At 47.4% G+C, this 24,548-nt stretch overlaps 10 protein-coding genes across 10 annotated transcripts; 5 read left to right on the forward strand and 5 right to left on the reverse strand.

The window, feature by feature from the left end:
* Position 1: 1 nt before the first annotated feature.
* I302_107433 (uncharacterized protein) lies at positions 2-1,324 on the reverse strand (the record flags this gene model as incomplete). Its single annotated transcript, XM_065870459.1, has 7 exons — positions 2-120; positions 183-258; positions 333-594; positions 682-737; positions 824-941; positions 1,209-1,235; positions 1,302-1,324. The coding sequence occupies 7 exons, from the start codon at positions 1,322-1,324 to the stop codon at positions 2-4; spliced, it is 681 nt and encodes a 226-aa protein (XP_065726531.1).
* Positions 1,325-1,724: 400 nt separating this feature from the next.
* I302_107434 (uncharacterized protein) lies at positions 1,725-3,297 on the reverse strand (the record flags this gene model as incomplete). Its single annotated transcript, XM_019193434.1, has 2 exons — positions 1,725-2,638; positions 2,757-3,297. 2 exons carry the CDS (start codon positions 3,295-3,297, stop codon positions 1,725-1,727), a joined length of 1,455 nt encoding a protein of 484 aa, XP_019044911.1.
* A 591-nt stretch (positions 3,298-3,888) lies between these two features.
* I302_107435 (uncharacterized protein) lies at positions 3,889-7,017 on the reverse strand (the record flags this gene model as incomplete). Its single annotated transcript, XM_019193433.1, has 12 exons — positions 3,889-4,016; positions 4,088-4,125; positions 4,222-4,252; positions 4,317-4,375; positions 4,470-4,694; positions 4,778-4,863; positions 4,953-5,041; positions 5,117-5,185; positions 5,249-5,405; positions 5,482-5,765; positions 5,922-6,120; positions 6,193-7,017. 12 exons carry the CDS (start codon positions 7,015-7,017, stop codon positions 3,889-3,891), a joined length of 2,190 nt encoding a protein of 729 aa, XP_019044910.1.
* Positions 7,018-8,249: 1,232 nt separating this feature from the next.
* Positions 8,250-9,662, forward strand: I302_107436 (uncharacterized protein; the record flags this gene model as incomplete). Its single annotated transcript, XM_019193432.1, has 6 exons — positions 8,250-8,548; positions 8,672-9,029; positions 9,094-9,163; positions 9,224-9,316; positions 9,378-9,503; positions 9,580-9,662. 6 exons carry the CDS (start codon positions 8,250-8,252, stop codon positions 9,660-9,662), a joined length of 1,029 nt encoding a protein of 342 aa, XP_019044909.1.
* A 395-nt stretch (positions 9,663-10,057) lies between these two features.
* Positions 10,058-12,436, forward strand: I302_107437 (uncharacterized protein; the record flags this gene model as incomplete). The annotated part of the gene is made up of 4 exons (XM_019193431.1): positions 10,058-10,420; positions 10,696-11,036; positions 11,150-11,351; positions 11,453-12,436. The coding sequence occupies 4 exons, from the start codon at positions 10,058-10,060 to the stop codon at positions 12,434-12,436; spliced, it is 1,890 nt and encodes a 629-aa protein (XP_019044908.1).
* Positions 12,437-12,930: 494 nt separating this feature from the next.
* On the forward strand, positions 12,931-15,851 carry I302_107438 (uncharacterized protein; the record flags this gene model as incomplete). Its single annotated transcript, XM_019193430.1, has 9 exons — positions 12,931-13,364; positions 13,440-13,648; positions 13,707-13,836; positions 13,913-14,049; positions 14,199-14,433; positions 14,496-14,654; positions 14,716-14,840; positions 14,920-15,042; positions 15,121-15,851. 9 exons carry the CDS (start codon positions 12,931-12,933, stop codon positions 15,849-15,851), a joined length of 2,283 nt encoding a protein of 760 aa, XP_019044907.1.
* Positions 15,852-16,723: 872 nt separating this feature from the next.
* Positions 16,724-17,927, reverse strand: I302_107439 (peptidyl-prolyl cis-trans isomerase B; the record flags this gene model as incomplete). The annotated part of the gene is made up of 9 exons (XM_019193429.2): positions 16,724-16,786; positions 16,861-16,974; positions 17,057-17,101; positions 17,158-17,195; positions 17,254-17,302; positions 17,369-17,432; positions 17,521-17,640; positions 17,696-17,760; positions 17,823-17,927. The coding sequence occupies 9 exons, from the start codon at positions 17,925-17,927 to the stop codon at positions 16,724-16,726; spliced, it is 663 nt and encodes a 220-aa protein (XP_019044906.2).
* Positions 17,928-18,272: 345 nt separating this feature from the next.
* I302_107440 (uncharacterized protein) lies at positions 18,273-19,526 on the forward strand (the record flags this gene model as incomplete). The annotated part of the gene is made up of 3 exons (XM_019193428.1): positions 18,273-18,666; positions 18,823-19,343; positions 19,440-19,526. The coding sequence occupies 3 exons, from the start codon at positions 18,273-18,275 to the stop codon at positions 19,524-19,526; spliced, it is 1,002 nt and encodes a 333-aa protein (XP_019044905.1).
* Positions 19,527-19,829: 303 nt separating this feature from the next.
* Positions 19,830-22,281, reverse strand: I302_107441 (uncharacterized protein; the record flags this gene model as incomplete). The annotated part of the gene is made up of 5 exons (XM_019193427.1): positions 19,830-21,008; positions 21,136-21,503; positions 21,558-21,630; positions 21,752-21,996; positions 22,125-22,281. 5 exons carry the CDS (start codon positions 22,279-22,281, stop codon positions 19,830-19,832), a joined length of 2,022 nt encoding a protein of 673 aa, XP_019044904.1.
* A 461-nt stretch (positions 22,282-22,742) lies between these two features.
* On the forward strand, positions 22,743-24,215 carry I302_107442 (uncharacterized protein; the record flags this gene model as incomplete). Its single annotated transcript, XM_065870460.1, has 6 exons — positions 22,743-22,793; positions 22,942-23,299; positions 23,494-23,618; positions 23,776-23,842; positions 23,951-24,042; positions 24,147-24,215. The coding sequence occupies 6 exons, from the start codon at positions 22,743-22,745 to the stop codon at positions 24,213-24,215; spliced, it is 762 nt and encodes a 253-aa protein (XP_065726532.1).
* Positions 24,216-24,548: the final 333 nt, after the last annotated feature.

The following is a 24,548-nucleotide window of genomic DNA, read 5'->3' on the forward strand; positions in this document are numbered from 1 at the left end:
CTCACTTGCTGAGAATGTAAGGGATACCAGCGAATTGCGGACCATATCTAGCGGCGTTATCGTAAAACTCGTACACAGGAATGGCGTGGAGTTTCATATTGACGGGGACAGCGAACGTCTCTGCGTAGTAGTATGGGAATTAGCTGAGACCATCTCATTGGTTTGGTGAAACGAATACCCACTGTTAGGGGGAAGTTTGACCAAGTAAAGCTTTTTACATTCTTTGGGTTGAGATATATGAGCTGGGATGTAGGGATACTAAATACACCATTCAGCTTCGTGCCCTCTCTAAGCTTGGCTTGATGCTATCACTCATCGGCCGGCTAACTGACGAAGAAAGTATCGTAATTAGGTCTCCACCAAGTGCTCAACAAATCCTCAACTTTCCAATCCCCGCCGGCAGGACTGATCCAGAGGGTGCCGTCGCCGCCGGTGATCTTAGTGCTCCCATCGATAGGAGTGGTGATACCTTTGACTTCGGTCATTTTCCCAGCATGGATGAGAGACGGAGTGAAGGGGACTCCAAGTTGCTCGTTGAGGCGGGTGATGAGTCCGGAAGAGTCGGATTCGACGGGATCAAGGTATCCTCCTGGACTGGCAGGTAGAATCAGCTTGTCATCTGGAGGAGAGAAAGATAAATGCAGCTGATGAGATAATGTGAATCTGAGCAGATCCGCTCACAGCTTATAGAAAGCATTGGCAACTTGTAAGACTAAGACGTGAGGGAAGTCGTGTACCTTTTCCAGTTTACATTATCTCTCGTCAGCGCATGATCCAACTCGACAAGAATTGCTGTCGATCAACAATGCAGAAGTCGACTCACAGAGACCAACATGATAGCTTCTACCGATCTTCTGATACCAGACTCACCATATTGCTCCTCAAGTCGTTTGAGTCGAGCGGTGACCGAATTGTCTTCTTCAGGTTGAGATTCTCGTTCGCTGGAGCAAGTCAGTATATCAGTGGGGACACCAAATTTATGGGATCGATCAGATAGGCCGAAGGGGAAGCGATTGTTTGCTTCGTGAACTAGGCTATGTGGGTTTGAGAAGAGGATAGCATATGGTAGAGTGGCGAATAATAGCGTCGAGAGGACATTCGCCAGGATGTGAATATGAGGTGATAGGCGAAATGAGCAGGGAGCAGGCGCATTCCATACCAGCGACATGGTTATATAGCTGCGATCGAAGGAAGGAGCTCGCACTCACATGAAAGAATATCCAGAGAGAGGATGGCTATGGCCAACTATCTTGTCAGCTAGCTACCTATGTCGACGAGATTTCGCATGGAGTGAAGCTTACACATTGAGAGTGTCGAGTGACATTGTATCGTCCCAAGTCTGTTTGCGTATGATGATTCAAGAAGGGGTGAGTTAGAATGTGGTTGATGTGAACGTGATAAGAAGAAGAAATGAAAGAATGACAGAGGAAAGAAGAGAAAGATGAAGACAGCCGCGTTAATATACCATCTCGTACGGTGATGGTGGTTGAGTCAACCTGTTGTGTATATTCGTCAGACTCATACTAATAGATTAGCGCACAGACCTCTTCCAGGTATTAATATACACAGCACATGGTTACATGAAATCTACACTACAATCAGAAAAACACTAGTCATGAAATATCGTGATAATAAAACATACATAAATATATCTCCTCCATACCACAATTCTACTTGTCCCATCCGTCTCCTCTCGTGATCACACTTCATCTCGCTCTCACACTCTAGGCATAAGCAGGCAAAGCCCCTTCCCCATCCTTCGCCCTCCACCCTCCCTCAACATTTACACTCCTATGTTCCCTCCCACACCCAACCACAGGACACTTGAAAGCATACTCATCAGGTCGTGGCGGTTCCACCTTCTTCGCCTTCCTACTCGCGTTCTTCCTTCGTCGTTTCTTCTCGGGCGTCCCATCTCCATCCAACGTCCCAGTCTTAGCTTCTTCCTGCCTTATAACCGATGACAGTTCCCTCTGAGTAATGGGAGTTTGTAATTTATCCAAACAACATTCATCCAACATATGACCACATCTAAGGACCCATATTTTATCTTTTGGCGATGTGTACGATGATGAGACCAATAGCGGTAAGTTGCATTGCGAACATACTAGATGTTCTTTCTTGTGTTTGGCCTTACGAGTGATGATATTCCCTTCATCATCCAATTCTATAGGTTCTTTCGAGACGATCGAGTCCATGTCGAAATCGTTGGTAAATCCTTTCGTAATCAATGATTTCGGATATGGTTGCGGGTTGATCTTCGATAGTATAGTTTGGACGTCTTCCTGTTGTTGTCTTATCATCCCTCCACCACCTCCTCCAATAACCAATCCTCCGGCCAATCCACCCAATCCTCTGAAGTTGAACCTCAACGCCATCTCCTCCATACCAGGTTCTCCATGGGCGTAGAATCCAGGACCAGGAGGTATATATCGCATTGCAGGGTGATACTCTTCTTCGTCATTCTGAGCCGGAGCTTGGTTTCGTCTGAACAATCCTCCTCCACCTAGAGCGATTCGGCGTGGTGGGATGGGTGCAGCGACGGGTGGTGAGAGAATCTGTCGTCTTCGTTCGTCGTCTTGATCATTGATTATGGCGTCATGAGCTGCTCCTCGCTGAAAGAGGAGGTCGTCGATTTCTAGGAGTATGGAAAAATCCGAATCAGCAATGAACACCTTGTGTGACAAGTACTGTGTAGTAAGTGGCCGTACAGATAGTATAGCAGCATCGTTATCACCGGGGAAGTGTGAACTCACCATCCATCATCCTCCTAAATCTACCAGGCGAAGGAGCCCTCCCATTCCCTTCACGACGTTCTCTCCCCCCTGGGCGAGGGGGTGGTACGACCGGATTCGGGTTGGGATTCAGGTTCTCCCCAGTAAACACAATATCATCATCACTATCATCTTCAACCTCCACTATCGATTCTCTTCTACCAGGAGCTGGGGCCCGGGCTCGGGCTTGAGCTACCGGTAATTGATTGTCATTTCTACTTCCTCCAGCGCCAGCGCTACCCCTCCTCCTCTCCTGCAAGATCTGTGATAACCCCCTCTGATCGCCTCTTCTTATATTCAGCGATTCGTCCAAGTTCCTTCGTCTGGTACTTGGACCAGACTCAGGGGCATCTACGAAAGAAACACCCCTATTGTTATGAGTTCTGACGGAGGGTGGGTCGGCAGGAGGCGATGAAAGAGGTGATTCTCTGAGGGATCTGGGTCTGGGTCGATAGTCTGGCGAAGAGGGGATGGAAGGTGTGGGACTGCCGAAGAGGGATTCCAAGTCGGAAGCGACTGACATTGTTGGTGGGTAGAAGGAAGCGGAAGAAGAGGAGAGGAAGGGTATGACAGATATGTACGGGTAAGAAGAGTGAGAGCGGGTGGTCGGTTGGGTAGACAGGTGATGAATTGGGATAGATTGCTAAGCTACTGCACTGTTATCGTATTTATCCCTTTCTTCCTCTGTCGTTGCTGCAGGTACGGTGAGCTCTGCATGTATGTTGTGCTTGATCTGATATTTCCACAAGTTTTGTGTCTTGTATAGTAAGTAAGATAGAAAGAAGAACAGAGGAGAAAGGTTGTTACATTGTTGCTTTCATATTCACCAACTCTCATTCGCATTGACCTCCACCACCAGCTGGGTGGCAAATTGAACCTATAAATTGGTCCCGCTTTCACAAGTGGCATCGGCACAGTACTCAGCCAGTAAGAATATAAGACCACTGACAATGTCAACTGTCCGTACATCCATATGCATATAATCATACGCCAACTACTGGATACATTTTCGTATTATAGATATTATATTGATAGGAAATATTGAACGTGCCACTCTCTCATCTCCGTTCCACTCTTCCCAACGCACATCGCAGCCCTTCTTAGCGAGCTGAACCTAATGAGCAGTCTTATTAGGTGAGAATTTCGATTTCGCCCTCAACTTGGGTCCGAAAATCATCAGGACAATCGGGATAGGAGCCATTAGCAATGCCAGGAATCCAAGTAGGGATGATGCCCATTGAGCTGGAATATCATAACATCGATCAGCATCTGTCACCATCAAACGGAATCACCAGATGGACGTTTGAACTCACTTCCTAGTTTCTCGTACATCTGAGTGGCGAAGAGAGGGCTACGAGCATAACGACACAAGTCAACAGCGTCAGCTTGTAGACCGTATGGATGCTATGCGGGTGGTCTAGTATCAATATAAAGTCCGAACACTTACAAGGCAGCACCAAACAACGATCGAACGATAGCTATACACCCCAAGTCAGCCTCATTCCTTACGTCAATGAATTCATGCAAATGAGATTGACTCACTCGCACCAGCCAAAGCACTAGCAGCAGACCAAAGGTACACATCGATAATATAGTTGAACCTGTATCATTCGCATATCACTCAAAAATCAGCTTGGGCAAGGAATACCACCCTGGAATTGGATCCGACGATGCCAAAGAAGCAAAATCACTTACAGAGAAACAAACATCCCCAAAGTACCTACGCCGATCAACGTACCAGCTATAACCGGTGAGATCCAGTGAATGGAGGAGTAAGAGGTCCATCCAAACCAGAACATGGCAATTACCAAACTCCATCCTGAAATCACACATAGCTCCAATCGCTTCTCAGGTTTGGGTGGGAGAGGAGCTACTTTGGCTGCATGTCGTTGGAATCGAGGTTCGATGACTGTCATGAACCTGAGATATCGGAAAATCTTCAGCACGTGAATGTTGACTTCGGAATTGGAAGCATAGCTAGATGGAACTCAGGGGCCACTCACAAAATGACACAGATCACACCGCCGGTGAAGAATCCGAGGAAACATAATCCATTCTGAAGATTGTTGAACCCGTGGTTGATAACGAACTGGATGAATGGGAGAACGGATAATATCAGTAAATCTATTTCTTGTTATTACGGCAGGTGTATGAAGGATTGAGGAAACTCGTACTCACCACAAATGGATAGGCTTCGAACAAAAGATAAACCACACCATATACGAAAGACATATACATAGTCACTGCCAACAACATAGGTTCGAGAGCTATCATCACCGTTAAAGTGAAACATCAACAATCGTACTCAGTAGCCGTGTCACAAACAAAAGATTATGACTTACCCAAGATGACAAATGGTTTAGCCAAGATATCGTACAATCTAGATTTCCATCTATGATCTGCTCTTTCGACTGTTCATACACGCGAACGAGTCAGCTACGACCGACCGCAAAGACGCTAAACGCTAGACTTACGAGGAGCATACCACCTTTCTTCCTGAGTATCTTTCCTCATCCTCTTTGCCTTCTGAGCCAGGATCTTGGGAGCGTACGTTTCAGGGACAAGCACAACGATGACTGCCAAACAGACTCCAGCAAATATGGTCAAAATCCAATAAACCCATCTCCAATTCTACAATAATGCAATTACAATTGATCAGCGAAACCTTCCAGCAGCAGTACCAAGACCAAGATTTATGGTCACTCACAGTTCCAGTAACCTGGATAGCACCAGCCACGATCGGTCCGATACTCGGTCCAGCAAATGGAGCAAGGGCGAATAGACTCATAGCCTGTCCACGATGGTCGGTATCCCATATATCCGCTATCAACGCCCCTGAGTTGGTCAATGGCGCAGAAGCGAATGTACCGCCCAATAATCTGAATATCAAGATTGATGCGGTATTTTTGGATAGGGCACAACCAACTTGCATTCCTGTGTAGATGATGAAGGAGAGGATGAAGATGGGTCGACGACCGTATGATTCGGATACTGCGTGGGACAACGATGATCAGCATGTAATCCTTAGATTCTCGAGGATCAGGAGGACGAGGAGAACGAAAAGATTTTGCAGATGAGACCGTGATAAAGTTGCTGATGCCCAAACCGTTTGAGGCACCTGAACAAAGCAAGACATGTTCAACTCACAAGGACCCCATAAGATCGGACCAATACAATATCCAGCGACGAACAACGATATCGTAAGGACCGCGACCTCTTGCGAGAAACCGAAGTATTCCTCCATATCCTGGATAATACCGGATGGAGAGGACGAAGCGAACGTAGAGTTGAGTACGAGTAATCCGGCGATACCTGTCAATCCCCATCGGTAGAGGACGCCCCAGTTCTGGTAAAAGAGAGGTCAAGTCAAGTCAGTCAAAGCGGACTAAGAAGACAGATAGACAAATTCAAAACTCACCTTGGGATTGATTTTCTCCCCCGGTTCGAACTTTACCGCCCAAGGGTCCGGTCCCTTCTCCTCTCTCTCCTGATCCCTCTCATCCTCTTCTTCCCTGCTCCTCAACGCCCTCAGACCCATCTCCGCGTCAGTACCTGTGGGAGCCACACCACCGAACGGACTAACAGCGGGCGGAGTGGAATACTGTCTCGTGATGGGGACCATCCCTACAGCTTGAACTCCCTCTTTTCCTGAGGCGGTGTGAGTATGATGTTTCACCTGCGTACCAGTCGATGTCCTCTGTAACTCCGTGAACTGATCGTGCTCTTCTTTATCGTGATGATGCGATGATTTACGCGATGAGCTTCTGTGCAGTCCGTGCCCGTGGGGATGTTTCTCATCTATACCTAATTCCTGTCTGGCCAACGACCCCACATCTCCACCTGTATGACCCCCCGTCGTACCTGCCTGATAATCTTTCTGATCCCCCTGCGTCCCCTCTGAAGCCTTCGTACCAGGCTGAGGCTGTCCATGTAACCCCCCAGCGCCAACTGGCAATGTCGGAGTGGGACTTTCCGACCCGGATCGCGATTCTGAGCGGGGGGCTGGCGGTTTTTCAGAAGTGGCTTGTTGGTGAGCTAGGGGATTGATGGGGAAGGTGGTGGGTGCTGTTCGGGTGTGGTGCAGGACTGGATGAGTGGGGTTGGCATGTTGAGGGGAGACGTGCAAAGTTTCGTTGGGAGTATCTTTAGGTGATGGTGCTGATGCTGGTGCTGGCGTGCTTGTGGAAGCAGAGGTTGGATGATCGCCTATGGGCGCACCTAGATCAAGTGGATTCGTCGACATCTTGAGATCGCTGTTTTCCAAGATACCTCGTAGTGAATTCTATAATGTGTTGTGATTCCTACTGTTGTTATGCCTTTCCTCTAATTTCTCAAAGTCCCTGGTCGCTTTGCTGGTCCTGAGTACACGAAGCAGAAAGATGTATCTATCACAGATCGTAAATTGATTGTCAAAAGATACAAATATGTCCAGTGGGATCCGTCGTCCCTCTTCAAATTTGTTACGAGATCACCGAGGAGATTTGTAAGACTTTGTTATTGATTCGAGGCTTGTGGTTTTGTTCTATTTCCGGAATATCAGGATCACACGTTGCGTCGGATACGGCCGATACCACTCAGACAGATACGAGGAGAGTGGTGGTTCAACGATTATGAGGGTGAAAGCAGGACATGAACGATGAGGAGAGAGGTATATATCAACGAATGCGATTCAGTTTGTCTGACTCAGCACCATATGATCATTACCAAACCATCCCAAACTAAAAAATGAATGAATCCCCGGGCACCGATCCCAGTGGAGATGATATATGAGATGGGACATTTATAAGCTTAACGGGCTGAGCCGTCTCGGCCGTATAGGGTAATTTTAACCTGTTTTTGCGCCGCTCGGTCAGCCGATTTCAGATCCGATGGAAGATCTAAAAGTACTCAAAGGATGAAAGGCGATTAGCGGCGGTGATATCGAGTGGATATTGGGTGGAGGGTACGAGTACTCCACTCCACATCGTACTTATGCTCATGATGATGAGGGAGTGAATGTGGAGGGTACACCAGTTGGTACATGGTAAAGCACAACCGATAATTCAGAGGTGCCGCAGCGATGTAACGCACTGTGAATGTGATTTGGGTCATCTTGACCGACCGAACCAGATCCCTCTTTGTGCTTTTCCCCTATCTCAACGAACGTCACTCGGTATTCCCCCTTGCTGCATATATATGAGCACCTAGTTTCGATATGGGAAGTTGCTGAGATCAACACCACGTATCGAATGCACATAGGGATCGAGAGGCGAGAGGCCAAGGTCTGTCAGATAACCTTGTTACCGCGAGTAGTAAGTTAGCCCAAATAATGATACATATGACGTCACAAGTCGATCTGCCTACAGGTCGTACTATCGGCACCATTGTGTTGGAACCAAGGCAGGAAGGGGTATTCACCTACCTCAGATCTCATCTATTCGCTCCTTCTTCCTCTTTTCTCCCCTTCTCTGACATAGTTCGATAGTCAAATTTAACATGTCCTCCAATACAAACCCCACAGAAGCACCCCCGCCATACCAACCAGGCGATACTCGACCCAACGTATCTGTCACCAACCCCTCCGGAGACGTCAGAACAGCTTCGCAAGATGCCGTACAAACTCAGAACGATCGACCGGGACATCAGAGAACCCCTTCGAACGTATCTGACCTGAGTGATCTGACGGATGAGGAGGATCAGAATAAGTTGGATCCCAAGGAGGTGGAGATGAGACGGAGTATGGATGATGAGCAGAGGGATTTGCCGGAGGGGTGGGTGAGGTGTTTTGATCCGAAGTGAGTGTTTCTTTATCACTATCAATCATCTTGTAGTGCACTACAAATCATCGAGATAATGTTCTTCTGAATAGCGTATTGTCCTTGTGTGTTTGTATACTAATGTATCTTGGAATGGAACAGACAACAACACGCCTTCTACGTCGACGAAAAGACCAAACGATCATCCTGGCTCCACCCTTACGACGACCCCGAGTTCCTCAGGACATTACCCAAGACCCATCCTGCCCATCCTGAATCCAAGGAAGGTCAGGCCGTGAGGAAGCGATCAGAGGATGAAAAGATGTTGCAAGATAAGATCAAGTCTACCAAATCTACCAAGGATGGGAGAGAACGAGAACAAATTAAGAATGTTGTGGGAGGGGAGGAGAGGAATTGGTTCCAGAAGAAGAAAGATAAGTTGATTGGGACTAAGGAGGAGAGGGCGAAAGCCAAGGAGGAGAAGAGGAACGCGAAGGAGGAGCAGAGACGGAAGATGATCGTAGGTTAACCTTCTTCCTGAGTGTAATACCGTAGAGCGCTGATAGATGTTGTGCTGTGATTAGGAGGCTCAAGCTGCTTATCAACGACGAAGGCAGGAACTAATCAATCAACAGCTCAACGATCCTAATATCCGTAAGTTGTTATCCACCGAACCCGGTTGATGCAGATATATGCTTATATTCCAACGAACAGGCCGAATGTACGCAAGCGATCCGTATGCGTACGCTGCTCCCTCAACCCCATTCATGAGAGGCGGTGGAATGTACGGTTCTCCCTACGGATATGGTAAGCTTATAACGTCATGCATTTGTTCATTCCATGAGCTCACTTTCGATTCCTGTCATAGGCTACGGCGGCGGATACGGTCGACGAGGCTACGGAGGAATGGGTATGGGTATGGGAGCTCCTATGCTCATGGGCGGTGGTGCTGGTCTCTTAGGTGGAATGTTGCTAGCGGACGCTATGACTCCTGGTGAGCTCATTGCGATAGCTTTCGTTCTCATCACCTGGGGCTGCTTCATGCTGATCAACAAACATCACGAAAATAGATTATGGAGGAGGATTTGGAGGAGGTGGATTTGATGGTGGTGGTGGAGGAGGTGATATGGGTGGTGGCGGTGGTGGATTCTAGAGACATAACGCAAGAAGTATACATTCCTTTATTTTTGAGTTGGTGGTGGTCCATCTGTAGAATTATAATATCAGGTACAAGATAGATAGATGACTATATATGTAGTGCAATGCTCTGTCACCCGTTATTTACGCTACTGAGTTATACATGCTGGTTTCCAACCTATACTTTGAAACGAGTAGTGAGGTGAGAGTGAAGATTCTTCACGAGTATTCCTGCATTCATTAACTGAAATGCGGGGCACCGATAAACACCCTCGCTCGGTCAGTAGCGATGTTGTGAACAAGATCAATCAATCAATCAACATGACGAGAACGATGTGACAGCCAACATCTCAATGTATACAATAGCACCCATCCGTGTGTAGGTTGATCAGAAGTATCAGTGAATCAACAATGCAAAACTCGCGTCCACCAACCTTCCGGCGACCCTCCAATCTATCCATCAAACCCCCCTCACCCTCGCCTTCACCGAACGTACCAGCCTTGAGCACACCCACGAACCTTACCAACCCCTACTCGAACCTGCATTCCCCACGTCGAACGGCCTTACCCCCCTCACCTACTCATTCGAACGTATCCTATGCAAGTCGGGGATCATCCTCCGGCCTAGGTGTGGGGAATCGAGACGACCATCCCCCGCCCCCGCCGGTTCCTAGTAAAGGTAATGAAAGGGATAAAGATAAAAAGTTGCCGGGGATACCTAGTCCGCATAAGGGGATGAAGGGGTGGGCTACGGGGGCTTATGATAATAAGCTTGTGAGTGTCCTTTCCCATAAGAATGTGATGCGAGATGGATGGGAAAGTCGGAAGCACGCTTTGTAGGGCTGGGATAGTCGTTCCTTTATACCTGTGCGGTATGGGTAGTCTGGTATCAAAGGTAGATTGGACACCTCACAGATGCTCAGATCTTGCCATACTCAAGATGTCATACTGTTAGATGAATGTCACTTCCTGACTATTTGATAAATCAAGCCAAGAGATTCATCCCCGCTAACATGCCTTCCCCGTCCCTCTCCACGGCGATTATCCAGGTATCCTCGACCCTCTCCCATCTCCCCCCTTTACCGCCCCTCTCACCCGTACCCATCTCCGGCTCCTCCTCATCACTCCATCCAACAGCCTCTTCAAGCCATCTCCACCCATCACCCAGACCATCAATATCCAACCAATCTTCCTCTGGGGGGATCGTCGTCTACCCTGATGGTACCCCGTTGACAGACCATCAGCACTCGCACCATGATCTCAGTGGGAGGATAGCAGAGTCAATGACGATGGCTCATTCGAGTCCTAGTAGTCCGTGGAGTCTTTTGACGGTACATGTCTTGCCGCTTTTTGCTGGGAGTGCGTTGAAGACGCCATTGGAGGATTTGAAGTGGGTTATGAATCTCTCTTTCTGCCTCATCGTCATTATCATCCCTCTACTATCCACGACCTCTGGCCTGAGTGAACTCGTCATCTAATGGTCATGGTTGATTTCGTCTCTAGCCACCTATGCCACTCGCACATCGTATCTACTTCTCAGCGTTATCCACCATCCAGGATCGTCTCGCTCCTCACTGCGGATTTAAGAGAATTTATAGCTTCTGGGATGTTGACGCTCAAAGCCAAGTTTGAGACTCTTGAAGAAGGCAAGGTGGTCAGTAGAGCTGCCGAGGTATGGATCTTCTTTTGGGCACAGGTGTTACCGGTGAGTATATCTTACCATGATCTTGATACTTCTTCCACTCTATCGTCAGGCATACATCCTTCCCACGGGAGCTGATATAAGAATATGCCACTCGTATGTAGTACGTCGAAGGGGTCTTCCTACCCTTCACCCAACTTCGAGATCTCCCTTCAACCAGCTCATCAACCTATCAAACCTCCTCCTCATCTCCCATACCTGTTCGACACCTCATACTCTCCGGATTCCTCTTGCATATACTACTACCATTACTCCCCCGACTTATACCTCAAATAACCAGTAATCCCAATACCTCTTCGCCCGTCATCCCCAACTCATACCCCCCGCCAACTACCCAAGAATTATCCAAGATCCTACAAATGTCGCTGGTCCTATCTACCCAAGCACGATACTCTTCCTTCTTCGCTGCGTCGTCGGGCGACCAAGAACGGGACAATCACGATGATGAGGTCCGGCTAAACGTGGAGAGCCTGGGGAAAGCGGTGAAATGGAGATTGACCCAAATAGAGATTGAAGCTCAATTACCACCTCAATCTTCCAGTAATTCACCTATAAAGAGCTCACCTAGCAATGGGATCCAGAAGACCGGATCAGGCGGTGGATTACAGCGAGGACCTAGTCTGAGCCAGTCAGGGAGGTATAGACGAAAAGGTTGGAGGGCATCTGCCAATTTGGGGTTATTGAGTTTGAACCAATTCCCTAATGAGATGTCAAGGCAGAATAGTGGTGAGGTGAAGTACAAAGAGAGAGATAAGATTGATGAAGAGGATGATGAAGAGAATATCCCTTTATCGAGATTACGAACCAATACGACTGATTCGCTGGGATTACCGGTACCAAATATGAACGGGTCGATGGTATCTACTCTCAATGGTGGGTCGACGATAACGGGCGGTAGTTCGACGATCACTGGGGGAAGTACGATTAGAGGAGAGAGTCTCGCTTCGTACGGTGAGACTCCGTCTATAACTCCTTCGGGGCAGACGGGGAGGGAGATGATGTATGGTCGACCTGTTAGGAGAGGGAGGGCGGAGAGTGAGGGGAGTGAGATGACGGGTTTAAGTGGGAGAGGGGAGAATAGGATATAACTTAGTTGAGTACTGTATTTTTAGTGATGGTTACTATCTATCCTGTTGATGAGATGTAAAGCTTAACGACCTGATTCAATTTGATTTTGATTTGATCATGTTCATGCTCATTGCCACTCACCTGATTTGAGTCACCATCAAATCCACACAACTCATACATCTCACATCATGATGCGCACGGACCATCAAAAGATCCCATCAACCATCAACCATCAACAATCGCAAACAAGATAAACAAGTAAACAAATCATATCAAACAAACAAACACTCGGCTGATTTGCATTCTTTCTTCACTTTTCATTTCTCATCTGTCATCTTTCATCTTTTTTTTTGCATTTGATTCCCTTTCATCCAACGCTCTTTCTTTCATCACCTTCTCATACCTGTGTAAACCAGCCGAACGAGCTCCTCGTTCTATTGTAAATAACTCGTACTGCACCCATCGGTTCACTTCCCTCGATCCTCCAGTTTAGTCTCCTCGTCACAGTATAAAGATGAAGCCCGAACCTTCTGGACCGCCAGATCCCTCTCATACCTCTCATCCACCTCCTCGCAGAAGACGATCAACCCCCGATATACCCCTTCCTCCGGTGGAACCGCTGATTCTTCCCTCTCAAGGATACCCTCCTATATATCCCTCTGACGAACCAATCCTACCTTCTCAGTTCGCACAACGTCCTATACACTTCAACTCACCTATTGACGAATTCAACCACCAACATCACCTAAATGATGGACGAACCACCTCAATGCCGAATCTACCTAGTACGACCACCAGCTTTACGAGGCTGATCTATCGTCCTCATTCTGCTATTCCCGCTCTGCATCATCCCATTCGCGGTTGGTACAAGAACAAGAAAGGGAAAGATAAATTTATAGTTGATGAACCGCCAAAAAGGAAGTTTGGGCAATTGCCTCTGTATTTTATGTGAGTCTGCATCTTCTGATCCCGTCGTCCCTCGGATGTACGAAAGAAAGGTAACGTGCTGATTCATGACTTTAGGGAATGGATATACCCCTACCTCACAAGATACCAAGATAAAGTCAATTTCGCTCATTCCTCCTCAAAACCTTACCAAGCGTTTTACAAAATACGATGTCTTGAATTCGGATTCGGTAGACCAGTGCTCGAACTGACAAAGAAGACTTGGGCTCAAATGTGGTTCGAGCTGAGAGACCATCGAAAGACCTGTGATGCACCGTATTGTACCAGTGAGCTAATTTTAACCTTCCACTTCCATCTTAGCCCATGCTGACGTGGTGTTTGCAGATGCAGGAAGAAAGCTGGCTATCATGCCTTTTTATCCCTCGGGCAGCGTCGATTCTTCCTTGACGACGTCTGGGACGACTACGCCGTGGTCAACTGATACGAACGTAATATCGAATGTCTCAGAAGTTCAGTAAGCTGCGTTTAACTTGACAGTGCTGGGCTACATTCCTAAGCACGAGGCTGATTGCCAGTATTCTACTGCCCAGACCGAGCAACCAAGGTATCAGAACCAACTCTTTGATCGAATACTACATCCAGTCTGGGGGACTTGTAGGACCTGATAAGTTTTTGGATTGTAAATTCCGGAAAATGAGGAAACGGGTTACCAAGATGGAGATTTTGGGTAAGTCTATCATTCAGTGTTTCCCATACCTCCCCTTCCCCTGCTTTATCTGATGGGTTGGCTGGCTGTCACTGTTCATCGACATGTTTCCGTGAAGATCAGTATAATAAGCCTGAAGCCTGTTGCGAATCTTATTTTCACCTTCGTAGCCCGATTGAATGACTTCGCCAAGTTCCGACCACACCGCCACATGCCTCCCCCAGAAAACCTTCGAGATCATCCTTGTCTCGCCAGCGCATTATTCTGTATTCCACCTCAAAAGTCCCTCGTCGTCAGGGTCAATATAACTTCCGAACATTGGGGAGAGATAAGATATGGGAGTTATATCCTGTGCAACCCTGATGGAATTACGCTATTGGACATTATGCATTCTCTGCAGCTGAGGTGAGAGCTCCCTCTTTGACTTACGTCGAAGTTTCCTTTGGTCTGATCTTGCGAGTCCAAAGTATGAACCAAAACATCAAGCATGAGGATCGTATGCCAATGTATCATCAGATGCTCGACGAGGACGAGTATAAAGTCGTTCGGGATTCCTCGCCTTATCAGCGGATGAAGATCAAGTTCAACAAGAGAGTTCAGAAACTCGCTTTGCGCACTAGACCTCTGTACGTCGTTTAACAATTTTCCGTCGAAGAGTCTCATGTACTTGGCTATGTCCAATGTTAGATCAGTCAACATCGATCCGCAGTACTTCAAACCCACACGTCCTCTTGTAGAAGCGAATTGGGAAAGAACATATAGGCAATGGGAGGCAAAGAGGGTCTGGCTGGCCGCTCAACCTCGACCTGCCCGTGAGTTCATTACCCCTATCATTTTTTAAGGTAAGATATTGGTGGCTGAGACTTACTTCGGATCTTGGTGGTACGGTAGCATTTATCGACAAGTTCTCAAATTGGTCAGGAATGGTCCGTGTACGAAGGAAGAACGTCCCTCCATGGGAGAAACTACACTTGATGTCCAATACGGATCTGCAAGTGCTGAGCGCTTCGACACGTGAGTTGTCCCATTCCGTACGGCATATCCAAAACACAGTATCATTGTTGATCTGGTTTCCCTTTGTCGTATCGGCAGCACCAGACATTGTCCAACTCCCAACCGGACCCCGTAATCCCAAAGCTCCATGGGAATCAATACACCTACCTCCCTTCTCACGTCTCCCGCCTTCCTCAGAAGGCATCCCCCTCGTCGACTCTCCTTTCTCCATAACTCCCTCGCCCCGCAAATCCTCTAAATCCGCTACTCCGCCTGAACCTCAGAGAGGAAGTCAAAGTCCACCGATCACCCAGCTAGCCTCACCGACTGCCACCGAGGAATCAACAATGGTTCAAACTCCCTCTCCACCCATCGCGAGCTCCTCAAGTCCTCGTAGGATTGGACAGCTCCGCGAAGAGGACGAAGAGGAGGAGGAACCTCCTACGGTGGGTTATGCCAGTTCGGGTACGAAGTATAGTCCGCCAAAGAAACCTGAGGGGTATGTTGCCGTCCCGACTACAAGGAAGAAATTACCCCCTATTCAGGAGTTGTCTAGGGGGAGTGATTCTAGAGTGGACCCAGCGCAGTTTGGTGGTCTGCTGGGTGGGCCAACAGGTGGAGAAGCAGATTCGCAGGTTGGAGGAGGCAATCTTGCTCAGCATGACGGTGGAGGTGAAGGTGCTGCTGTTGCTGCTGCTCATCAGATGGTTCCGGCAGGATCTCAACAAGTTGGTGGAGTGTCGCGACAGACTATTGAGCCTGCAGAACGCGGTGTAATGTCAACTACGCAAAGTGATGTTTCTCCTCCTGCAGCTCCACGGTACAGGTGATTGTGGATGGACGAATTGGTAGAACAGATTTTTTTGTGAAGGTCGTCCGATATTATAGGCTTGGGATTATCACTAGATTATGATACTGTAGTTTGGGGACAGGTGGATGGAATGATTTTGATGTAAAAGTATCATGGAAGAAAGATCAATTTCCCATATAGTTAGTTGTAATTGGTCTCTAGTCTCGATTATTAGATCAATGACAAATTGTAGCTTTAACAGCATTAGTATTAGTCACGTAGTAATAGTCTGTCTTATGCGATGTACAACTTGTCGCTTGGTCAGTATGATTTGAACAAACCGGCTACTGTATAGCGACATGACAATAGCAGAACGGCAACAATATGTATATCTCCCCTCCAAGCATACAATAGTGAATATCGCTAAACACGTTCACTCTCAACCTTCTCATACCCCCCTTTCTTAGCCTTAACCTTGGATAGTCTCTCTTTTCCACCTCCGTAGAAGTATACTCCCAGTCCTACAGGGATGACCATGAACCCTACTAATAACAAGAAATACTTGAGGGGCGATGAGAGTGTTGTGTACTCTAGGAAATCAGGTTCGTCCAATGTGTATTCGCCTTCTTTGGTGTCATCTGAAAGTGGGGTGGTCGAGTCGGTCAGGACGGGGACGACGTCGTCTTCGTCCTGTGTTTCAGTAGAGTATAGTGTGAAGTGTAAGTTGATTTGGTAGTGAATGATTTCATTGGTAGTGAGTTGCAGGTAGGGGTCGAATCGCCATCGATAGTATAGTATAGGTGAAAAATAAAAATAAAAAATGCATGGCTTCAGAATTCATTCTCTTTGTTTATTCGTCATCACCTTCACACGTCCAGCCTACCGCTGTTTGTTTTTTGGGATATTTGGGATTTATAATTCAACACGGAAAGGTACCTGGTTGCCCTCTTCATCCGTCTCATGATCAATAGGTAACTGCGACGAACGAATGTATCAGCTATGCGCTCCCTGAACTCTGGGACCCGAGAGAGATAGAGGGGATAGCTCACCTCTCCTGAAGCGACGATTGTAACTTGTTCGGCGGGCTTATCACCCCGGGAAGTCTTGACGCCCTCCATGGCGTAGACTACGTCCATCCCTTCGATGACGTGGCCGAAGACGACCTGATCATTCAGAACGGGTTAGTGGATGAACTTGAGCCAAAGGATCTTCGAGGGATTGTGCGAATGGGATATCACAACTTACGTGTTTGCCGTCCAACCATGAGGTCTTGATGGTACAGATGAAGAACTGATAAATTGATGTTAGTTGATGTAACTCCGATTGTAGAGTGTGGGCTAACTCACCTGAGATCCGTTGGTATCTCTACCGGCGTTGGCCATGGCTACGTGGAAATGTCAGTATAAAGAATGAAATTTGAGATAGATCAACTGTCAACGCACAGAGTACACCAGGTCCGGTGTGTCTTAATTTGAAGTTCTCATCTTCGAACTGCAAAGCGAAACAATATCAGCTTATACATAAAATAGTCGGTTAGATACAAGCTGACAAACTCACCTTGTTACCGTAGATGGATTTACCACCGGTACCGTCCCCTTTGGTGAAATCACCACCTTGGATCCTATGATAGGATCAGTCAGATCAGCTCGCCTTCAACGGCCCACTCAGATATGGATGTGACGAAGCTGACTGATGTAGTAAACACTCACATGAAGTTCTTGATGATTCGATGGAAAGAAGAACCTTGGTACCCGTATCCCAACTCCTCGCCATCGGCGGTCTTACCGGTACATAATGCTCGGAAGTTCTCCACAGTCTTAGGTACGGTCCTATTGGACTTTCATCAGCTAAAATATCCTTCGCGAAGATGACAAAGCTACTCACTTTCCGTACAAGCCCATTACGACCCTTCCGAGGGGCTTACCACCATGTTCTACGTCGAAGTAGACCTACCATGCCAGTCTGAATTAGCTCAGTCCTGGGAGTAGAGGAGATAGAGGTTTGAGCTCACCTTGTTGGTGATGATTGGGCCTTTTGCTGCATCTGCACTTCCGATGAAGAAGAGTAGAGCGACTAGGACAGCGGCGAGGAGGGGTAGGAGTGATAGTTTGGCCATTTTGGGTATGTCAAGATGACCAAGCTATGTATATGCTCTAGGAGTGAAGAATAAGAAGAGGAAGAGAAAGGAGTAATTGAATTTGTAGGTCGTCAACGTGGAGAAGAAAGTGTCGGGTATCGGGAAGTGGGGAATTACCCAAAAGGGAAATATACCATTGAACAGTGACATATTGCATTATGTGCGCGACGCGTCGAAAGTGATTTTGGAGCAAGAATGGAGAACCGCCATTGTAATGTTCGTAGTATAGAAACAGCATCATTCATGGATATCCTCTTCACTTGAACTTATTCTTATATCTTTATTGACACTCATACACCCACTTGCCTCAATAATCTGACCGCGATGGACGACTCTGACCCTCTCTACACCTTCTTCCCCTCCTCCTTCAACCCAAACACAGTCCTCTACGAAGCCCTCAATCTCACCCCCTCGGCAACCCAAGAAGAGATCCGTAAATCCTATCGACGCCTTGCACTCCAATATCACCCGGACAAACATTCTCACAAGAAAGATGACAAAGAGAAACACGAGCTGAACAGCAAGTTCCAGAGAATTGGGTTCGCATATACCATTCTGAGCGACGAGAAGAGTAAGAAACGATATGATACCACGGGGAAGACGGACGATAAGGTCGATAGTATTGGGGAGATGGATGGAGGGTGGGAGGCGTACTTTGAGGGATTGTTTAAGAGGGTTGATAGGAAGATTTTGGATGAGGATAGGGAGAGGTATCAGAGTGAGTTTGGGGTGTGGCTTTTGTTGGATATGCTTTTGGGAGAGATTACTGTAATTCATCTTGAATCTTGCATTCCGAGTGCTTTGGTTTCTGACCATTTTACCTTGTGTCTCAATGTGAGTTATAGTTGACTAACTTTGCTTTGTACATTGTCAGACTCCGCCGACGAGAAAGCCGACATCATCTCATCATACAACACCTCCAAAGGTTCCCTCCCTACCATCCTAAACTACATCCCCCACTCGACGTACACAGACGAAGAACGATTCATAACCCTCATCAACTCGCTGATCAAATCTGGTGATCTGGAATCAACGAAGAAATGGGAGCAGACCAGCACCGACACCAAAGCCAAGGAGAAACGTAGAAAGGCAGGCGAGAAGGCAGCGAGGGAAGCTGAGAAGCAGGCGAGGGAGCTGGGCGTGTGGGAAGAGTTTTATGGGAATGGTGAGAAGGGACAGAGGATGTCTGATAAGCAGGGAAAGACCCAGGACGAAGGAGAGGGTGAGGGTGAGGGTGAGGGTGGATTGGCGGCTCTGATTCTCAAGCGGCAGAGGGAGAGGGAGAATGGGCTGGACGCGCTTGAGGAGAAGTATAGGAAGGTTGAGGAGGAGAGGGCTGGGAAGAGGGCGAAGAAGGGGAAGGGGAAGAAGGAGAAACAGCATGGGGAGATGCCTGTGAGTGATCCTTCTCATTCAAGCTCATGGAATTAGCAGAAGCGGAGGACCCAATTGAGAAGCTACAAAGTACACAGCTGATGCTCTGACCCTTAGGAGATAAGCGACGCAGACTTCGAGGCCTTGCAAGCCAAGATGTTCTCTGACAAAGAGAAGAAAGGGAAGAAGAGCAAATCGAAGTAAACGTTCTCTTCACCTTATGTCTTATCTCCTCTCTTTAGCATCACACATATTTCGATTTGCCCCTACTGTCTACACATCATCATCTGTTGTACCCCCATGAACATGAATGAAATCCCATAACTTATACCTGGTAGCGGTACCGCTAAGCCGAGAAATTTCTCCTTCAATTGCCTGTATGCGAGTTTGGTAGGCTGAGCTTTTGTGGACAGAAGTCAAGGCATCCAATATAATCCCATGATGTACTGTACATACAAATAACAAGACATCCGTCCTCGTACAATTTTAAGAACTAATCGTCCAAACTCAAAACGCAGACCTATCATTCAATCTCCAATCTCTCAATGGACCCCACCAACTCCACCCTGATCCCGTACGATCCCCATTGTCCGCTGTACCACCAGTCTGATTCTGATTATTCCCTCGCCGCCTATTTCGTCGTCGATTATTAACATCTGAAGATGAGTTCGAGGAATCTATATCTTCCCATTCACCCTCATCTTGGGCTTGTGGTGGCGGTTGCGTTTGCATTGGGACATTCTCTCCTTGGTCGCCTTCACCTTCTCCGTGATTTTGCTGTGGTATTTCTACCACCTCTCCCAGTGCAGGTACATCCTCTCTTGATATGTTCCCGATTCCTGTCCCACTTCCACTAGCCTCATTACCCCCTCCCCCACCTAACAATCTCTCCTCATTCAACCTCTCACCCGCCTGCCTAAGTCTCCTAGCCGACTCCTCATGCTCCCTTATCCCAAATTTCCCCAATCCCCACCCTATATCCTCTGCCCCTCCTTCTACACCTCTCTCGTATCGAATCGTATTCGAATTTCTCCTGCTCCCCCCGCCCCCTCCAGAATTTACAGGCGGCGAAGGCGATTCGTGAAATACCTTCTGTCTTCTCTGGGCTCTCTCCAGGGCTTGTTGCTTCGTAGCCTCTTCGTGGGCTTTTCGCAGTTTCCTGAGATAGATGTATAATAGTGTAGTAGGGAAGGATAAGAGTTGTTTGAGGTTGGTTGGAGGATGTAATGATGGTGTAGCACTGGTAGAGGAGGTCTCGGACGTGGTGGACGTTTGACCTGGTCTGACTCGTGAGTTGGTGAGGGATCCCTCATTCTCCCCTATGGCTATTGAATCGAATTCCACATGTTGCTGTTGTTGAGGAGATCGGTGTTGATTCTGGGTAAGATCATCCAACTCGATCGCTCCCGATTCAGCTAGATGTTCATCGTTATTTTCCCTGTCCCGGTCCCTCGCTGTATTCCTTCGAGTCAGTGTTCCTCCTGCATTGCTTGCTACTCTTGTTGAAGTCTTCAAGATGGAGGTGACGCCCGAGGTGAGATTATCTGCTATACCCGAGAGAGATGTGGCTCGGAGTCTGTTGGCGGAGGTGTTATTTGTTCCCCCAGAACCAGATGCGGCGAGACGAGCTCGAGAAGCGGCTTTGGCTGCTTTGCGTTTCTTGCGTTCTGCACGTTCCATTATGTCCTGGGGATAGCGCGCGCATGTCAGCTTGGATCAAGGCAATGAAAAGCAAGGCAAGACAGAGGAATGCCAATTGAGCAGATCCTCCTAATTTTGAAGTAGATCGATGAGAACCCAACGCAAAACCCACCTCAACCTCCCCAATACCCATCCCACTCCCAACCCACCACCACCACCCCAACCAAATCTGCCACAAGACCGCAGCAAATAATAAATGCTGCAACCAATCTATCCCATCTTCAGCGACCGCAACGAAATTGAAGCTCGTCGAAATTGCCGCCAGAAGCAGTGATCCGAATCCAAACACGGCGGTACCTCCGTCAAACCTCCATGCTCTACGTCTGTTGACGAAGAACCCCCAGATGACCAGGGAGATGGTGAAAATCAGGAGGAGGGTGGAGTTGAATACGTTTCGGATGGCGTCGGAGATGTCTAGGACTGTTTGGTGTGGGGAGAGGGCGGAAAAGACTAGGGCGGAGGAGGCGATGGCTAGGGGGCCTATACATTGATCTAATTTAGTATGGATACATTATGTGCAGACGGAAGACTTACCTAGCACAAACATGATCAATCTAGCTTCCGTCCGTGAAGGGTAGAGCATGGTCAGGAACTGGATGTGGGTGATCTATCGAACAATAATCAGCTACTTGCGACTTCAAGTCTGATTCAGACTCGATGAGAAACAAGCAGAGAAAGATTGTGTATCTGTATTCCGTGATGGCCAAGCTCGAGGGATAGACACTCACATTGCTCAAGCCATTGTTCAGCGCCTGCAGCAAAAACCACGCAGCGCATCTCCCCGTATTCCAGTTCGGCGGGGGTATAGACACGGCGACATAATCCAGGTCGTATGGCCATATGTCTGCGGATTTGGCTGTGTGCTGCAGGATGACTATGATCTTGATTACGACTGATATGAGGACGGTGAGGATGGAGAGCAGTTGGAGGATATAATTTAGGGGGGCGAGGGGGTAGTGGTATTGCGTTGTGACTATGGTATGGGGTCAATATCCAGCATATAGTATGATATGAATGAAGAATGTGAAGTGAGATGACAAGACACAGCAGCAACAGTGTAGAGATCATCTCTTGTCAAGGCGGACTGGGGAAACAACTCACATAGAAGGTGAATCAACAGTACACACAGCAGCGTAAATGTGATCCCATTGACTAACAGCTGGATAGGCAAGGTATATGCAAAGTTGGGTTGGAATTGAAGATACGGATCGGGCTCGACTATGCCCTCCATCATACCTGAGACTTCGCTGAAATTCATCTCGTCGTGGTACGGTTCAAAGGTGGAGAAGGGCGGGAAGAAGATTATCGGCCTTGGGTGATCCTATCGTCGTTCGACACTATCGAGTTCTATGTGATGATTCACCTAGGTACCCTCATCTTGCTTGTCCTTCTGGTGTGCTATGCTATGCACGACGATTGATCGTGCGATGAGATGTAGTGGGATGATGTATGAACATTGACAATAACAAATGTGATCCTTCCTGGTTGTTTGTGGATCTTACTCGAAACGGCAAATTAACAACGTACAAACGTCACTTCAACCTTTCATTCTTTCCTCATCTTTCCATCTCTTCATCCTTCACTTATAGTTCTCATCGAAAGCCGAATCACCTGTTAAAGCCCTTCAAAAGTTGGGCGGAGCACCAACAAGTAGCCATCGATACATACCAAGGTGATTATACCCCTCACTCCGTATAAGCACACAGAAAAGGGTTCATAATGTCTGGTCAGGCTGGGTACAACTACACCCCAGAGGAACAAGCAGCAGCTGTGAGTGGTATACCTTGTTCTGGTGTGCTTTATAGCTAACGGATGGGCTGTGCTCGTCTCGCTCGGATGTATAGTGGGCAGCAGTAAGTCTTCTTCTCTCTCAACACCACTCCCCTTACGAATACATTTAGCTAATGATATATGACAGTACTACGCCCAACAAGGCTACACCCCCGACCAAATATCCGCCGCCCTGGGTACCCCCTCCACCGCTTCGTCCTCCTCTACCTCAGCGTATGGCTATGGTCCCGGTGCAGGAGTTCAACAGACAGTGTACGCAGCAGCTCAACCAGGTCAATTCCAACCTGTCTACGAGAATGATTTCCTCAACCAATCTTCAGCGTACGACCCGACTGTCTCTCAGGACTTAGCAGACAAGGACAAGGATAAGGACAAGGGAAAGAAAAAGGCGGACATTCCCCAGCAGGGACAGAAGAGGGAGACGGTGATTAGGAAAGGGAATGGGAAGACTTGGGAGGATGCGAGTTTGGTGGAGTGGGATCCTAGTGAGTTATGTTTTTCATATCAAATCTGTCGGTGTCTGCTCGAAACAACAGGAAGAGAGAGATGTGGACCTCAATAGCTGTGGACTAGGTAGAGTAGAAACGTGCCAGAGTGATGGTCCAAGTCTTCTGGTCCCCTTTCCTTGTGGAGATCTGAACGCATGGACATTATGCTAATCACACTCCCCACCAAACAGAATGGTTCCGTCTCTTCGTAGGAGACGTCTCCAACGACGTCAACGAGCGAACATTAGACGAAGCATTCAGTAAATACCCAAGTTACTGTAAATGCAAGGTCGTAAGGGATAGGTTGAGTTTGAAGGTGAGTAGGGTCTAGTTGACATGCGCAGAACCATCACCTTTTCGTGAAACAACTAGCACCTTGTATAATCTTCTTATCCTCATTCTTGAGGTTTCTCGCAACGATGATTCCCTTCATGAGCTGAACTGAGCTGATTCCTCTGTCTTGTGACAAATAGGCAAAATACGGGTTCATAGCTTTCAAAGATCCCGAGGATTTCCTCAAAGCATGGAAAGAGATGGATGGTGGGTTGTCTCTTCCTCACACATCGCACCCGCCCATTCTTATACTACCGTTTTCAAGTGAATAATACATATTTCATAAACCATATACTGATGTGTACGGCCCAATAGGCAAATACGTAGGAAACAGACCCATCAGATTAACCAAGATCAAAGATGATAAATACGGTAAGATCGATACCGTTCAAATTGGGAATAGAAAGGTAAGTCTTTGTCGTTGTCGTTTCTTGCCGACCGCATCATTCATTCCATAAGCAAGAAGGAGGGGATCGACGCTGATGATCTGTACTTGACCTCGATGGTATAGGCTAAACAACTAGAAAAGATCAGGAAGAATAAAGGTAAACCCCTGGATGGTAGACCTACACCGTGGTAGATTGGATTTTTCATCGCGATTCATCGTCGGCGCAAGAGGACAGATGTTATAGGCTGAAAAGTCTATCGTATAGATCCAAGCCTGAGTAATGAATATACATATTTGAGACATCGTGATTGTGCTTATACTAGTCATAGCGATGAATTCCATCAAACCTGTACATCCTCCTGGAAGTTCTGCATACTATTGAGCTTTCATCAGAGACATTACTGATACCCTTTGAAAAAACGAAAAACGAAAACGAATACTGATATGAAAGTCTCGAATTTTATATACATATAATATACCTCATATATCTTCAATACACTGCCCAAAACAAACCAAAACCAAAGC

The sequence above is a fragment of the Kwoniella bestiolae genome, chromosome 6 (genome assembly GCF_000512585.2).
Source record: "Kwoniella bestiolae CBS 10118 chromosome 6, complete sequence".
Taxonomy (NCBI): domain Eukaryota; kingdom Fungi; phylum Basidiomycota; class Tremellomycetes; order Tremellales; family Cryptococcaceae; genus Kwoniella; species Kwoniella bestiolae.